At 31.7% G+C, this 16,928-nt stretch overlaps 1 protein-coding gene and 1 long non-coding RNA gene across 2 annotated transcripts; both read right to left on the reverse strand.

Moving 5' to 3' along the window:
- Window positions 1–1,169: 1,169 nt before the first annotated feature.
- Window positions 1,170–3,873, reverse strand: LOC122859615 (deoxyhypusine hydroxylase-like). The gene is made up of 3 exons (XM_044163299.1): window positions 3,308–3,873; window positions 2,908–3,231; window positions 1,170–1,637 (listed from the first exon to the last, which is right to left on the reverse strand). The coding sequence occupies exons 1-3, from the start codon at window positions 3,585–3,587 to the stop codon at window positions 1,336–1,338; spliced, it is 906 nt and encodes a 301-aa protein (XP_044019234.1). The 5' UTR covers window positions 3,588–3,873; the 3' UTR covers window positions 1,170–1,335.
- A 12,335-nt stretch (window positions 3,874–16,208) lies between these two features.
- LOC122859616 lies at window positions 16,209–16,928 on the reverse strand. The gene is made up of 3 exons (XR_006374376.1): window positions 16,768–16,928; window positions 16,532–16,642; window positions 16,209–16,467 (listed from the first exon to the last, which is right to left on the reverse strand). It is a non-coding gene; the product is annotated as an uncharacterized LOC122859616 (long non-coding RNA).

Genomic DNA, 16,928 nt, shown 5'->3' on the forward strand with positions numbered 1-16,928 from the left:
AATTAATTTTGCTCAGCGCATGGCTCGCGTGCATATATGCCATATGTATGCATATTGTATACAAGTGTTTCGACGAATAATTTCTGAACTGCACCCGTATTCAGAGGATGTTCTCATTAGGGCGTTTTTTTTCCGATGGTGGCGTTTGTGAAGCCTTTCTATATGAAATCTTTATAAAAAAAATTTTGTCAAGCGCCATCAGCGGAAAAAAAAAGCCCTAATGAGAACAATTTTGCCCCGTGAATACGGGTGCTGATCCCTGATGTTCTAAATTTTGCGTATGCGCGTTGATGACCCGTTTCTTTTTGGTTTTAAACCGTCAAAAAAATAAATAACCGGCTAATTAACAGCTCTCATAATTACCATTCTACAATTTTTTATCGTCCAACAAATAGTTATTATAAATTTTAGTAGGAATAATATAATAATCCCAGGGGTACGTTCCAAAACCTTCGTTTGGTTCGGTTTATCAAGATGGCGGATTTCAGTGTTTTTTTTGCCATTTTTTTTATCGCAATTATAAGTTATAATCACTTATACTTATTATTGATTAGAATAAAAAATAACTAACTAATATTATTCTTCTTTCTCTACTAAAAATACATTAACTGACACTAGTATAGAAAAGTTTATAGGGGTGTTTAAAATTTTCATATTTTTGATTTGAATCACTGCCATCTTGATATACCGAACCGAACGAGGTTTTGGAACGTACCCCTGAAATATTAATATTTTTTTAAGATATTCCATACTCCACCTGAAAACTTGTACGATCGGCCTCACGTGACTAATCTAATAACCTAATCAGAATTAAGCAAATTTCAAAATAAAAGGTGCGTTCTTTCGTCAATTTTTTGTTCGCGCATCATGACCACGCATTTGCGCAGAAGTCGAGGAATTAAGTAAAAATTTCAAAGTATGTATGTGTGCGTTACTCACACTTACAAACAATTAAAAACTTACGTGCTTTTTCAGCTTTTGCGCAAATGCGCGGTCATGATGCGTCAACAAAAAATTGACGAAAGAACGCACCTAAAAGGTTAAGTGCAAAAGCCAAGCGACAAGTCCAAATTTAGATGAGCACGCACAAAACAACGCCATGACTCGACTGCTTTTTTCTAAAAAGGTAATGATCAAAGGAAGGGGGAAAATAAGTCTCTTTTGTTGACAAATATTTAAAGATTTTTGTTTAGTTTTTATTACACTTATTATTATGACAAAAACAAGTGTTTCCGAAAAAAAAAAAGATAAAGATGCATTTCAAATATTATCAAATGAATATGTTTGACCATGAAAAGTAGAATCGTAAAAGAAGAAAATTATTATCGTATATCATTAAGCGTTCAATGTATCAGCGTATTGAAACTCCAGGCTGTTCTCGTACTCACACATGTCGAGTGCAATAGCACAACTTTCCCGAACAACTTGCTCTTTGTCATTCACATACTCATTCAAGATTGTTTGGCAGTCTGGATGAGCAATCGCACCCAATGCTTCAGCACATTCATGCCTCACCATTTCACTTTCTTCAGGATCTTCAAGTGATGCACGGAGAAAAGGGAGAGAAATTTCGTCTTGAAGTTGGCCTAGCACGAAGGCTACTTCGTGTCTAAAAAGAGCACCCCCTGCTTTAAGTCCTGTTTCAAAAAAAAAAGTAATTGAAAAAAAAAATCAGTTCATCGCAGGAACCACGAGATCAATACTTAATAAACATACGAAGGTTAAAATAAAATAATAAAAGCAATACATTTCATATTAATACAATAGTATAATAATAGTTAAAAGTAATTTATGGAAAATCTCGGTATCAAGCACGTTTCCGAGACTACAGACTAAGAGAGTCAACACGGAATGACGATCAAAATCGACAGATTCAACGCGCATTGTTGATTGATTCAGGCTGTCTCTTGGAAAATATATACTGCCTCCCTACTAAGAGTTCCGTTATAAGCAAAAAAAAGAGTAGCGATATTATTTGATAAAATGACTTTGACAATACAATTAAAATTAAAAAAAACAAAATTATGTAAATTAAGTTTTGTTTTCATTCCATTACTTGTGTTTAATAGCCAAAATATGTGATTATTTTATCCTTTAATTCATTTGGATGAAATAGGCAGCTACGTTTAGTGACAGAATATAGTAGGAAAACGAAAGTACCACCATATAGAAGAGAACAATGAAACAATTTGTATGTAATAGAAATGATTAAATTAAAGTTGAAAATATACGTGGAACATGTTTATATTTATTTGAAAAACGGGCCGCTTTTTATAGTTTTTTATGTATAATACATGAAATCGATCAGTATAACCATATATTTCGGTTGATATAGCCACTTTAATCGATGAATTTTTTCCAGCTAATAATAATATCTATATTTGATTCTAAAAATAATGCAAATATTGGAAAAGGCAACACTGAATATTCTATTTTATTATGTTGTATATACAAAACTCGATTGTAAAAAGAAAACGCAGTTTTCAAGTTTTCTTTTACACCCGATTGGGAAAAAATATAATAAAATTTTGAGCTTTCTTCGACCGATATTGGTCATAACATCGTTTATATATGTATATATTGTTTAAAATATAGGTAGATGAAAAGCTATTTAAACATAAGTATATTTATCACATACAGGCAAACGAACATAGTCACAATACCTAACTAGTTCTTCGTCAATATCTTCCATTCTTTTGTGAATGAGTTTCCGTGATTTCAGAGTGACTTTTAGGTGGTTTTGACCAGACTTTAGCATATAAAACATACTTCCGAACTGTGTTCGCCAATATTTAAAACTATAAAAATCATCAAAACAACCTATCCCAAAAACAAAAGTCACTCAAAAGTTACGGAAGATCATGCAAATAAATATACAATAAAAAAATATATTAAAGATGGGATTACCTTCCGAAAGAGCTAAAACACATTCAGGGGTGCGTGAATTTCTCAAGGCAAACATTGCACGATATCTGTCAAAGAGGGATGCTTTTTCGTCCAGAAGTATTGTTTTCAAATCATTGACATTTTCTATTTCAGATGGAGGGGCAGGATCCACAGAAACATATGGATTTTCTGAGAATTTATGTAATAAGTTTTTGGAATTTTTTATCCAATTTATTCTGGATAAGGCAAGCTGGCAGGTTTCCGCGACTTCAATTACTGCATCTGTGCTATATTCTTCGAGTACTGGAATAACTTTTTCACTGCCTATAGCACCTAAAGCTTCACCTTCAAAAGATAAAATCAATTAAAATGCATCATTATTACGGAAATATTATACATATTAATACGAAAATATATGTACCAGCTTCGTGGCGAACCATTGGATCTTGATTTTTATCTTTCAATATATTAACGAGCATGGGAATTGCTCTAGGATCCTGCATTTGCCCCAGGCAATAAGCAAGTTCATGTTTTAGTAATACTGACGGATCACTGAAGCATTGTGTAATAGATTCTATTGCTTCCTCACCTCCGATATTTTTTAAAGTGAATAGAGCTCGAAACCTCTCTTTTAGCGGTCTGGATTCATTATTTAATATCTTGCTGATTGCTTGAATATTCTTACTATTTGGAGTATGCATTGTAAATACGACTTACAAATCGTTTAATTGTTCAATTGCAACTGTGTTCACTGAAACTACCTTTATTTTCTTATATTTGTTTCAACAATAAATTCCCATAACTTGTTCACAAAAAATCGTACATTTCTATTATGTTTCTGCAAGACGTAAAAATCTAATATTCTAATGACCGAATGGTTTACAACGAGCAGTGAGCGAGAAACTCAGTTAAGGCGTGTAGCCACTAGCATTAGCATAGTGGGTGCGTTCCGTGGCTATCCAGCACCCGTATTCACGGGGAAAATTGTTCTCATTAGGGCTTTTTTTTTCCGCTGATGGCGCTTGACAAAATTTTTTTTATATAGATTTCATATAGAAAAGCTTCACAAACGCCACCATCGGAAAAAAAACGCCTAATCTTTATCGTATCTAGAATACGGTCGCAGTCCGTACGAACTTCAAAATGGCGACGAAAAAAATGAAAATCCTAATAATGTTAAAAGTTACTATGATACATCACTATAGCCAGAGAGAAGGCCAGAGATTTATAAAAATTTAAAATATTAAGTATTACTATTTTTTTTAGGTTTAAGTTGGCAAAGTTTCTATTTAGTTATTTCAAATCTGTCAAATAAATTGGCTAATGTCAAATTTGATCAGATTGTTTTTAAATAAAAAAAATCAGATCTACCACAACAAATGATCAAAAGATTTCCAAACTCCGCCATTTTGAAGTTCGTACGGACTGGATAGCCACGGAACGCACCCTTTTTCAAACAAGTTCTATGCCATAGTCCATTTATTACCAGAAACAACTGACTTTTTCAGTGATAACTGAGAATAATCTAGATGTTTCTGGTAATAAATGGACTCTGGCATAGAACTTGTTCGAAAAACTATGCTAGTGGCCACACGCCTTTAAGCGGAGTCTCCACGCTATAGAAATCTCAAGGCTTGTGGCCACTAGCATAGTTTTTCGACCAAGTTCTATGCCATAGCGCTATGAAAGGAAAAGTTCACATATGACGGCTATAAGGCGGCGTTTTAATCGTTTCTTGAAATTGTTTCAGCTGTACCAACTTGCTTACAAAATACAAACACATAAAAAATAAATAAAAATATAACCTTTCTTATTTGTTGACAATTTGATATTTTGACAGTCAATCATTATATATATGTACTATACATGTGTGAATATAAACAAAGAAATTTATTAACAACGCTAACCATTGTTGTTGTATTTTTTTAATGTTGGCTGTATCAAAAAAAACTAGTGTGAAGTTAGCGGTTCTATGCTGAAAATGCTGCATGCAGCATTTTTTCAACATAGTCCTCGGCGGCCATTTTCTAGTAAATTTCTAGTTAGATATAGTGACACAAGTGCTATGGCATAGAACTTGGTCGAAAAACTATGCTAGTGGCCACATGCCTTCATGCAAGTTGTTGCAGCAAGATCTTGCACGAAAAAATGGAACACAATGGAACATGTCCCATTGGCTGCGATAGTCTTGTAAGGCTAATTTCCACTAAAATTTTAGTAATTATCTAGTGATGAATCATCAGTCATCACTGATGATAGATCTTTCTGCAAGACCTTGCAAGAATTTCTATAGCGTGGAAACACCACTTTATGGCAGCTCGCCGCCACAGAGCGAAGGGTAATCGGCAAGCAGCAGTCCAATTCACAGAGCAAATTTTTTAAAATTTAGGGCTTTTTTTTGGAATTGAATTGGACTGTATTCACAAGGCATTACAGTTTAGGGCTTTTTTCCTCCACTGGCGGCGCTTGTGAAGCTTTTGTATGTAAAATCTAGTGTGGATTTCGAATTTACAGTGTAAATTACAGGTGTAATATACCGTGTAAATTACAGTTTCTTACACGGCTTGGTTTCTTACATAAAGTATCGTACACAAAATTCACTGCGCCATCTTACAGCAGCCACGAAACCTTGATTCCACAGTCAGTAATTCGACATTTTTTGATTTATTTCGTCAAATGGCTGATAAAATATAATCATAGGAACATTTGCCATAATTGTTTTATTGATACCTATTGGCAAATGTTGCTAAGAAAAGGATGTAACTAAATAAATTAATTCCTAGTCTAAATTAATTCGTTAATAATATTTTCTATATCAAATTAGAATTATTGCTGCCAAAGGCATAAGAATTAATCTAAACTACAAATTAACTTATTTGGTTGCATCTGTTTCTTTAAAATAATTGCCAATAGTTTTTTAATTAATTAATTATACCAATAATAGATAAGGAAAATATGTAGCCAAATAAATTAATTTGTAGTCTAGACTAATTCCTCAGCCATTTGCGATTATTATTTGAATTTATTATAGAAAATATTGCAAAGAAATTAATGTAGACTACAAATTAATTAATTTTGTTTAATCCTTCTCTTAGATACATTTACAAAATTTATTATGAATCATTTGACCTGACAAGTAAGCAAAATGACGAGGCTATTTTATATTTAATTAATTTTTTTCAACTTCCCGGGAAAAAAATTAGACGATCGCCAATGATCGTTGAAGATGTCATATTTGTCCACATCTTTGTCGATCGCCGTCGATCGCTGTCGATCAAAGTCGAACGCTGTCGATCGCTATCGATCTACAACAATTTACAGAAAAATAGACAAATTATAATAATTATTAGCTTATGCTGGAGAATTTATCATAATTATAATATACTCAGGAATATTTTTTTTTTTTTATTTAAATTAAGGCCGTAGAATCATGTTTGTCTATTTTTCTGTAAATTGTTGTACATCGATAGCGATCGATAGCGATCGACAGCGATCGACAGCAATCGACAACGATCGACAGCGATCGACGGCGATCGACAAAAATGTGGACAAATATGACATCTTCAACGACCGCTGACGATCGTTTGCGATCATTGGCGATCGTCTAATTTTTTCCCGGGTTCATTAATGGTAGGTTTAAAATACTAAAATTTGAAAAAAAAACAAAAAAAAATATAATCCATACATTTTTGACTGATGTATTATACTTAAACAACTACTTTAATTCATAATTAAACAAAAAAATTCATATAATATTAATTTGTTCTTCACAAATAGAACTTAAGGGATTTCGTCGATTTTTTCAAGCGAAGAGTGAGACAACATTTTTCCTCTGTTTTTTGTCTTTTTCGCACTCATAGAAATATTGTGTTTCTCAAAGTCATCCGCAAGAGGTCTCTAGTGATTTTTCAATAATTCCTCATAAAAATTAATTTTTTCATACTTTAATTATTAATTGTAAAAAAACTAAGCTCCAAACCTCTTTTATTTTTTTTCCATACGTTTTGTTTTGTCTCATTTTATAACCCGATAGTTTTTTTTTCACGATGTCATATTGTCGATTAGAGATATTGGTATTTTAATGGACTTTTTTTTGACAAAAATCGCATTCTCCATAAGAGCCCATGTTAAAAGTTGTCAACTTTGAAAATTAATAAAAAAATAACGAGCTTCCAAACAATTACCAAAAAATTACATAAAATGTATTAGTATTTCAAGAATCTACTGTATAAATTTCAAAGCATTCTCATATTCGGAAAAAAATCGACGAAATCCCTTAACAAATTTATACGATTGAAATTTGATAAAGATCTCATCCAGGCATATGATCATAATTTTTTAAATAAAAAAAAATTATGAACTTATTACAACATAATTGGGTTTGAATAAAACATTAAAACCAGCATTTTTTCAAAATTAAAATTATTGTATCAAATGGCTAATGAATTATTTAGACCGTAAATTAATTTATTTGGGTTTATCCTTCTCTTAAATACATTTGCCATAATTAATAAATTAAAAAGCTATTTGCAAATGTATCTAAGGAAAAGATGTAGCTAAATAAATTAATTATCAATCTTTATTAATTCCTCAGCTATGTTCGCCATAAAACATTGAAATAATTGTGGTAAATGGCTGAGGAAATAACAAAGATATTAATAAAGAATTTATTTGGCTACATCTTCTTTTTAAATACATTCGCCAATAACTTTTTCATAAATTAATTATCACAAAAATAGCCAAGGGAAGGATGTAACTAAATAAATTAATCAATCGTCTAGATTAATTTCTCTGCAATATTTTCTATAATAAAATAAAATTATCGTGTAAAGTGGCTAAGGAATTAATCTAGACTGTTAATTAATGTATTTAGTTACATGCTTTCCTTTAGCTATTTTTGCGATAATTGATTTATGAAAAAGCTATCGGCAAATGTTGCTAAGGAAAGAGTGTATCTAAATACATTATAATTAACAGTCGAGATTAATTCCTCAGCCATTTGACACAATAATTTTATTTTATTATAGAAAATATTGCAAAGAAATTAATCTAGACGATTGATTAATTTATTCAGTTACATCTTTTTCTTACATACATTTAGTGATGTCGACTGATACGGTATTTGGTATTTTACCGGTATTAAATACGGTAAAATACGGTATTTGGTATCAAATTGAAATACCATACCAATATGCCTTTTACCGATTTTTCCATGTAAATACCGTAAAATACGAGTAAAATTTTCGATATGTATTTTTACAACTATATAGGTGAAAATACGGTATTTTCTGTTTTTGGTACCAGCAAATTTTTTTTTTTTTTTTTTTTTTTTCATATAATTTCTAGATTATCAACCGTGGCACTGGTCATTAATAGTGGCCATATTTGATATTTTGTTTTATTGTCAAATGTCAATAGCTCAGCTGTTTTTATTATATTGCACATTCCACATTGACATTGACATTATTATTTTAAAAGCCGATATAATAACAAAGAAACTTTTTAAGTGTAATGAAAACTTATTAATATAAATACTTCTTCCAATAATACTAACCTTATTTTTTTAAGGACAAATATTTTTTTTTTTTTATATTTTAATTTTGCTATATAATTTATTTACTGAATTTATTTATTGAATTTATTTATCATCTATAACTTCGTACGTATTTATTTTTATTTATACAATAAAATCAAGTTATGTTCATATATTTTTTATTTTTCAATACCATGAGTAACATCTCTATAGTTGTAAATATTGGTATCGAAAATTTCACTGATACCGTATTTTTACATACAGATTATTGATACGGTATTGAATGGTAAATTACCGTATCAATACCGTATTTTGTACCGTATTTGGTATCAAAAATAAAATACCAGTATTTGCACATCACTACATACATTTGCCATAAATAATTTATCAAAAAACTATTGGCAAATGTTGCTAAGGAAAAAGTGTAACCAGGTAAATTAATTTTAAGTCTAGATTGATTCCACAGCCATTTGACATGATAATTTTAACTTAATATATAAAAAAATGGCTAAGGATTTAATCTATACTGTCAATTAATTTATTTGGTAATTTCTTTGGCTAAATTTATAATTTATGAATTAACACGTAAACAACATCCTCTCCATAGACATTTTTCCAATAGGTTTTTACATAAATAAATGAATAAAAAACTATGGAAAAAATAACTAAGGATAGGATGTTGCCACATGTTTATTTATAAAGAATTAATTGAGCCAAAGAAATTAACAGATAAGCCACCCTTAGATATTTGCCCATCCCTGGTAGAAATATTTCTCCAACTTTTTCTAACTTTCTCCGCCTTTTTTCCAACTTTCCCCACCTTTTTACGAAAATGACCCATGGTTGGAGAATAGTTGGAAAAAAGTTGGAAAAAAGTTGGAGTACATTTCAAGTTGGAGAAATGGAGGAAAAAAGTTGGAGAAAAGACGGAAAAAAGTTGGAGTACATTTTTTTGCCAGTGATGACGCTAGTAGGACGAGTGCCTAAAGTCACCCCTGGTGAAAATATTTCTCCGCGATTACTCCGAATTTCTCCGCATTTATTCCGAATTTCTCCGCGATTAATCCGAATTTCTCCCAAATTGACCCATGTGGAGAAATGAGTGCAGAAAAACATCAAATTTTTTTTCCGAATTTTCTCTGAATCGACTTGGGTGGAGAAACGTTCAGAAATATTTCTCCGCGATAAAAAGACGCGGAGAAACGTTTAAAAAAAAGTTTTACCACAGAGAAATTCTTGTTGAACGACAATTAATATAAACAGTTGCATACCGCCTTCAATAAAAAATATTTTTGAAATTTTAAACAATTTTTTATTATTTTTGATGAGAAAGACGTGAGCTAAAAAAATTTTAATTTACAATCTATGTTATTATTATTGAGGTGTAACTTTTTATTTTATTGATACAAGTTGTAGCTTTTCCCTGGGGGGAATATTACTCCGGCATTACTCCTGCATTACTCCGACATGAGATTGATGCCGGAGTAATTTCGTCGGCATAAAATTAGTACCGGCAAAATTATTTCGGCATGAGATCAATGAAGGAAACAAAAATCCAGCATTGATCTCATGCTAGAGTAATTTCTTAAGAAATGGACCAAAAACGGAGTAATGCCGGAGAAATATTTCCACCAGAATTGCTCTGTTCTTTGAAATAGATATAGGAAATAAATGGAAAAAGGATTCATCATTTAAAGCACCATGCATCTGTATATTATATAAACATTTTTTGGAGTAACTTTTTTTTTTTTCTTTTTTTGTCGTTATTCTTCAGGTGAATAACTCCGATGTTAAGCACATAAATTAATACAAAATAATTCTGATCATTTAGCAACTTTTCCATGTTCCGAGTCAATTTGAAAAAAAATTAACCTGTCCTCCACCTTTCAATAACGTGTAAATAAAATAATTGTTGACATTATTAAAACAACTCAAAAGGCTTTTAATGGATTTCGTATCCGTGGGCTGGGCTCGAGCATTCTATTAGACATCGCCAATATTATTTATAAAATCATTTTTTCTCTAATTAAAAATTTTCATAGTTTTTTTTTTTTTTTTTTTTTGTTAATAACACCACATGATGACGTAGGTGCATTCCTTTAATAAAAAATTTTTTTTCGTTTTGCAATTTCGCCCTGTAATACCGGCCAAAATTTTATAGGAAAAAGCTGTTTCTTGTAGTGGCAGTACTGGCACATGACATTATTTTTTTTGGCTTCCAATTATTAGATGGATAACTGTTCAATGTTTATATCAAACTGAAATAGATAGAAAATTGACTTGTTGTGATTGTTTGTTATTGTCACATAGGTCGTACCACACATTATCGTAAACTGTAAAGCCTGGAATATTCCATAGAGAATTTTATCACTTTTGTCGTTGTTTCTGTTTCTAGTTTTTAGTCAGTATTACAGGGCAAAATTGCAAAACGAAAAAAAATTTTTTATTAAAGGAATGCACCCCATATTTCCTCGATTTTCTTCGATTTAACTCCGATTTCCTCTGATTTTCAAAAATCGGAGTTATTCGGAAAGAATCGGAGATAAAAGGAAAAAATGATTTTTTGTTTAACTCCGATTTTTCTTTGAAATTTTTATTTCAACTTTTTTATTCCTTTAATAAAAAATTTTTTTTCGTTTTGCAATTTTGCCCTGTAATACCGACTAAAAACTAGAAACAGAAACAACGACAAAAGTGATAAAATTCTCTATGGAATATTCCAGGCTTTACGATAATGTGTGGTACGACCTATGTGACAATAACAAACAATCACAACAAGTCATTTTTCTATTTATTTCAGTTTCATATAAACATTGAACAGTTATCCATCTAATAATTGGAAGCTAGAAAAAATAATGTCATGTGCCAGTACTGTACAAGAAACTTTCCTATAAAATTTTGGCCGGTATTACAGGGCAAAAACAAAATTTTTATTAAAGGAATGCACCCAGGATTTTGAAATTTTTAAATTTGATCTGAATCGCCGCCATCTTGGAGATTACGAACCTACTGAGGTTTCGGAACTTAGGGTCGGTTTTCCCTCACCACAACTCACAACTTCATGACGCGCGGTGATGTTTTTTCCGTAAACAAATGAGAATAATATTACTTGGTCATTTTTCTTCATATCAGGATAGCTATTCTTGACATGGGATTCTTAACACCTACATGGGATAACCTGGAAACGCTCAAAAGCCATATAGTCGTTTGATGGAAACCATTGAAAAAGATACAAATAGAACCTTAAATTAAGGTGAATTTCCACAAAATAGATATGCCAGTCGCTCGGAATAACTTGTGGATAATTATGTCGAGAATAGCAATCCAGACCATCGTTTCGAGTACAAGATAAAGACCGCAACAGACTTTCGATATCTCGAATACTTTTCGAGATATCGGGAAAACAAGGGGTGCATTCCTTTAATAAAAATTTTTTTTTCGTTTTGCAATTTCGCCCTGTAATACCGGCCAAAATTTTATAGGAAAAAGCTGTTTCTTGTAGTGGCAGTACAGGCACATGACATTATTTTTTTTGGCTTCCAATTATTAGATGGATAACTGTTCAATGTTAATATCAAACTGAAATAAATGAAAAATTGACTTGTTGTGATTGTTTGTTATTGTCACATAGGTCGTACCACACATTATCGTAAACTGTAAAGTCTGGAATATGGCATAGAGAAATTTATCACTTTTGTCGTTGTTTCTGTTTTTAGTTTTTAGTCGGTATTACAGGGCGAAATTGCAAAACGAAAAAAAAATTTTTATTAAAGGAATGCACCCAAGATATTGATATTTTTTTTTTTTTTCCTTTTTTTTATAAATAAATGATTTCGAAAAAACTAATTCTTAAGATTGATTCTAATAGTATTTTTAATGAGGAATATTATGGATGAAACAGCAATATCGCATCTTTAATAGTTTTCGAGATATTAAGCTATGAAGGTGAAATATATTGAAATTTTCTACTAATTTTTTATTAATTTGATACTTTTTAATAATAATAAATTTTAAGAAATAAATATTAACAATGATTTTAGTAGTAATTTTTACGGAGAAAACAATGTTGATAATGAAAGTTCAATATCTCCAATTGTTTTCAGATTATCAATTATTAAAAATCAAAAATAACGATATATTTAAGCGGTGTCTCCATGGTAGAAGTACTACAGGTATGGCAGTAGTCCATGCTTTTTTCGTCGCATTCTGCGCAGCCTTATTTTTTCAACCAATCAACAACGCGCCATCGAGCTGTTTTGCTTTTCCTTCTAACACGCAATCTCTATTATAAGAGCCTCTCTCTCTAACATACTGTTTTGACAACTATTTTTTATCTTGTTGTAAATACTAATAAATACTATGTACACATACTATGTACACAAATAAATGTATATGTGGAGCATGTTTATAAAAAATCAAAAAAATAAAAAAACCAAGACAGTTTAACAAATAAATTATAATATTTTCATTATTGTTGTTTTTTTTATGCCACAAACAATAGAGGTTGTGTTGTATTTATTATACTTGGATTTATTTATTTAATATAAATAATTAGTTTTTATTTTTGATGTATGTGAATCATTATAAAATATACCAAATCTAGTTGAATAAATATGATAACTTTTGAAAAATTTAAAAAAAACTTGAAAATTTTCTTAACAAATTTGTATCGCGCGCGCATAAAGTCTTCCATTTTTGTGGCAAGAAGGCGACCTTTTGATTGGTCGATTCACAGCGGCCAAACCAGGCTGCGCACTGCCATACCTGTAGTATTTCTACCATGGGTGTCTCCACGCTATAGAAATCTCATGCAAGCTGTTCTTGCAGCAAGATCTTGCACGAAAAAATGGAACATAACCCATTGGCTGCGATAGTCTTGCAAGGCTTTTAAAGGCTGATTTCCACCAAAATTCTAGTAATTATCTGGTGATGAAAGATCTTGCACGAAAAAATGGAAAGCGGTGTCTTTACGCTATAGAAATGCTTGCGGCGCTTCAAAAACTTTTTGTCAGAGTTCTGTATGAATCGTATTCTATAACAAGAGAGCTCAATTTTATGCTGCCGAGCTGGGGTTCACATAGATATATATATGTGGTGATCTTAGCCAAACCACGGGGTTTGCGGCTTGACCTTCTGCGATTTCACTCATTGTTTGATATGTTGTAGATTTTGGCCTTTTTTTTTTTTTTCTTCAATTTTTGAGGGCGCCACCATCGAATTTCAAGATATCTCAAAAAGCCCCTATTTTTTTTTGCTGAATTTTTTATCACATACTCGAGGACGCAAAACAAGTATTTTAAGCCCTTCAATAGAATGGGCACTCGATGGGAAGTATTTTTTTTCGATTTTTGAAAAAAAAAATTTTTTTTTTTCAAAATTGTATTTTTTTTTTACATCATTTTGGTTGTAAAAAAAAAAAAAAAAAAACGGAATTTACTCTTATGAAATTTTCAATTTCTCTTTAGTTTTTCAGAAAAACCGCTTTCCCATAAATAAGCTGTGCGCATTCATTACGGTGCAGACAATCTCACAAGGTGCTTTCTTTTGTGTATTTATTTTTTTTCCTGTTTATTTTCACGCATGCGCAATCGAATGCGTAGTCAGCAAAAAGTCAGATTGCAACAGCGTAGGACATGAGGGGCTGGATCAGCCATGTTTCAATTTTTTTTTTCAAGAATTTTTGTTTGACGCCACTGTTCTGTCATCAAGTTTGCATGACAGGCGCATGTGCATGATCATGCGCATTAAAGTGTAAAAATAGATACACAAAAGCACCTTCTGTCACAGTCATACTGCTCGACAAAAAGCTTTTGCGCATGTCCGAATTATTATTCGAGTAGGAGCTTGGAAACATTCGGCAAAGCACATAAATTCATTGTGTATACGTGTGAACCGAACGGATTATTTGGACATGCGCAAAAAATTTTTGTCGAGGCGTATGACTGCGACAGAGAAATTGTCTGCACCGTAATGAATGCGCACAAAATCATACCCTATGCGCAATATATTAGTATTAAATATATGTGAAAATGAGCTCTCTTGTCATAGAGTACATTTCATACATAACTCTAACAAAAAGTTTTTGAAGCGCCGCCATCGGAAAAAAAAGCCCTAATGAGAACATCCTCTGAATACGGGTGCAGCAAGATCTTTCATGACTAGATAATTACTAGGATTTTGGTGAAAATAAGCCTTTAAAAGCCTTGCAAGACTATCGCAGCCAATGGGACATGTTCCATTGTTTCGTGCAAGATCTTGCAAGCATTTTGATAGCGTGGAGATACCGTTTTATATAATGATGAGTTGTAAACAGAAAAAACTAGATTCCATAGTTACATTCCAACTGGTGACAAAAAAATGTAGCTAAGGAAAGTAATCTAAAAGAAAGCACCTAACGCCGTGACTGTATCGAACGGGCAGCGTTCTTTCGTCAATTTTTTTTTAGCGCATCATTACCACGCATTTGCGCAAAGGTGAAAAACGTGAGTATTCAAGTGTTTGTAAATTATGTGTAACGCACACATATATACAAAAATTTTACTTGGGAGACGTTCCAAAAATCACTCGGAAATCCGGAAGCTGCGTAGTAGACGAAAAATATAGTGATAAACTTAAAAGTAACTAGAGGTTACTGTAGATATTGTAAACAACAAAAACAGCCGTATTGCATATGCCATTTGCTTTTGTTACTTATTACGCTTGTAAAAAGTATTTTTAAAGTTATTATAAATAATTTAATAATTTTATTTTATTGATTTGTGCCTATAAAAATTTAGGACAAACAAATCATGTCTACCATGACAAAATATCAAAAATTTTTATGATCGCAATCATAAACTTCCGGGCTTCCGAGTGAGTTTTTGAACGGACCCTTGATTCCTCTACTTCTGCGCAACTGCGCTGTCAGAATGCGTGAAAAAAACTGGCCAAAGAACACAGCCACGGTGTATTATACCCATGTATGATCCGCCGGTATTATACCTTCCCAACACTGCAGTCCAATTCACAGGGCATTACAATTTAGCATATATTTAATACTACTATCATCAGCGGAAAAAAAAGCCCTAATGAGAACAATTTTACCCCGTGAATACGGGTGCGGATTCATTACGGTGCAGACAATCTCTCTGTCGCAGTCATACTGCTCGACAAAAATCTTTTGCGCAAGTCCGAATTATTATTCGAGTGGGAGCTCGGAAATATTCGGCAACGCACACAATTCATTGTGTATACGTGTGAACCGAACGGATTATTTGGACAGGCGCAAAGAATTTTTGTCGAGGAGTATGACTGCGACAGAGAGATTGTCGGCACCGTAATAAATCCGAACAGCCCACTTACGGGAAAGCATAGGCGATGCGCAATATAGTAGTATTAAATACATGCAATTTAGGGCTTTTTTCCTCCACTGGCAGCGCTTGTGAAGTTTTTGTATATGAAATCTATAAAAAAAAAATTTACTAGCACCATCAACGGCAAAAAAAAGCCCTAAATTGTAAAAAATTTGCCCTGTGGATTGGACTGCTCGAACTTAGAGCTGTTAATTAGCCGGCTATTTATTTTTTTGACGGTTAATAACCATGAAAGGTCCAAAATCAGAGACTTATTTCAATTATAATATATATAATTTTTTTTTTATTTTAAAGAACAGAACAAGAGCTAATTCGTACCGATCAAATAAGAATTTGTACCTCAATAATTAAAGTAGATATGCAATTGTTAATTATCATTTTGGAGTAAATAATTTTTTTTTGTTGTTATTCTTGAGGTACAAATTCCGGACTTGGTGGTACAAATTAGTACAAATTATTCTGCGTCTGTAGCAATTTTTTTTACCCCTCTAAGTCATCTAGAAAAAAAGTCAATATTTAACCCTTCTTGGACCCTTTAATTTTGAGGTACAAAGTAAATCAATGGTGGTACAAATTAGTACAAATCAAGACGCTTCTAATGAGTATCCTAGATTATTTTTCTAGGACTTATGCAGGCCAGGTTCACGCACCCTTCCAAACCTCAGATTCAGAACGACCCATTGTTAAAATTGGTATCTATGAAATATATGGACTGTTATTAAATCTCTTTGGACTAAATTTAATTCCTTTTTTTACTTACATATATGACATATCAACAACAAAAATGTAGACTGTCAACTCTGGGTTTAACCTCACTTTTCCTTTTTACAATAATCAAGTCTCGTTGGACTGAATTTGACATACCCATCAACTGCAAATTACAATATTAATTGTTATATAATTATTTGAAATTTATCACTGATAATACTTATTTTTTAGAAAAATGTTTAAAAAAATATTAATAACAATAAAAATAAAAGTTGTTATGATGTTTACCTTTTTCACTGTCTTTTTTTATTCATAAATTTTTCAGTTGACACTACGATTGAATTTTCGTTAACATAATTTAATTATTCATATTTTTTTGACATCAAATAAATAATGTTTAATGTTAATCTTATTTATAATAAATTAATATTTTTATTGTTGAAAAATGA

The sequence above is a fragment of the Aphidius gifuensis genome, linkage group LG6, assembly GCF_014905175.1.
Source record: "Aphidius gifuensis isolate YNYX2018 linkage group LG6, ASM1490517v1, whole genome shotgun sequence".
Taxonomy (NCBI): domain Eukaryota; kingdom Metazoa; phylum Arthropoda; class Insecta; order Hymenoptera; family Braconidae; genus Aphidius; species Aphidius gifuensis.

Bases quoted from the DNA above. Each gene is read 5' to 3' on its own strand.
- LOC122859615 (XM_044163299.1), bottom strand. From the start codon at position 3,587: ATGCATACTCCAAATAGTAAGAATATTCAAGCAATCAGCAAGATATTA. The intron at 3,232-3,307 runs GTACATATATTT...TATCTTTTGAAG, and splicing joins AATGGTTCGCCACGAAGCTG to GTGAAGCTTTAGGTGCTATA. The intron at 1,638-2,907 runs GTAATCCCATCT...TTTTTGAAACAG, and splicing joins TGTTTTAGCTCTTTCGGAAG to GACTTAAAGCAGGGGGTGCT.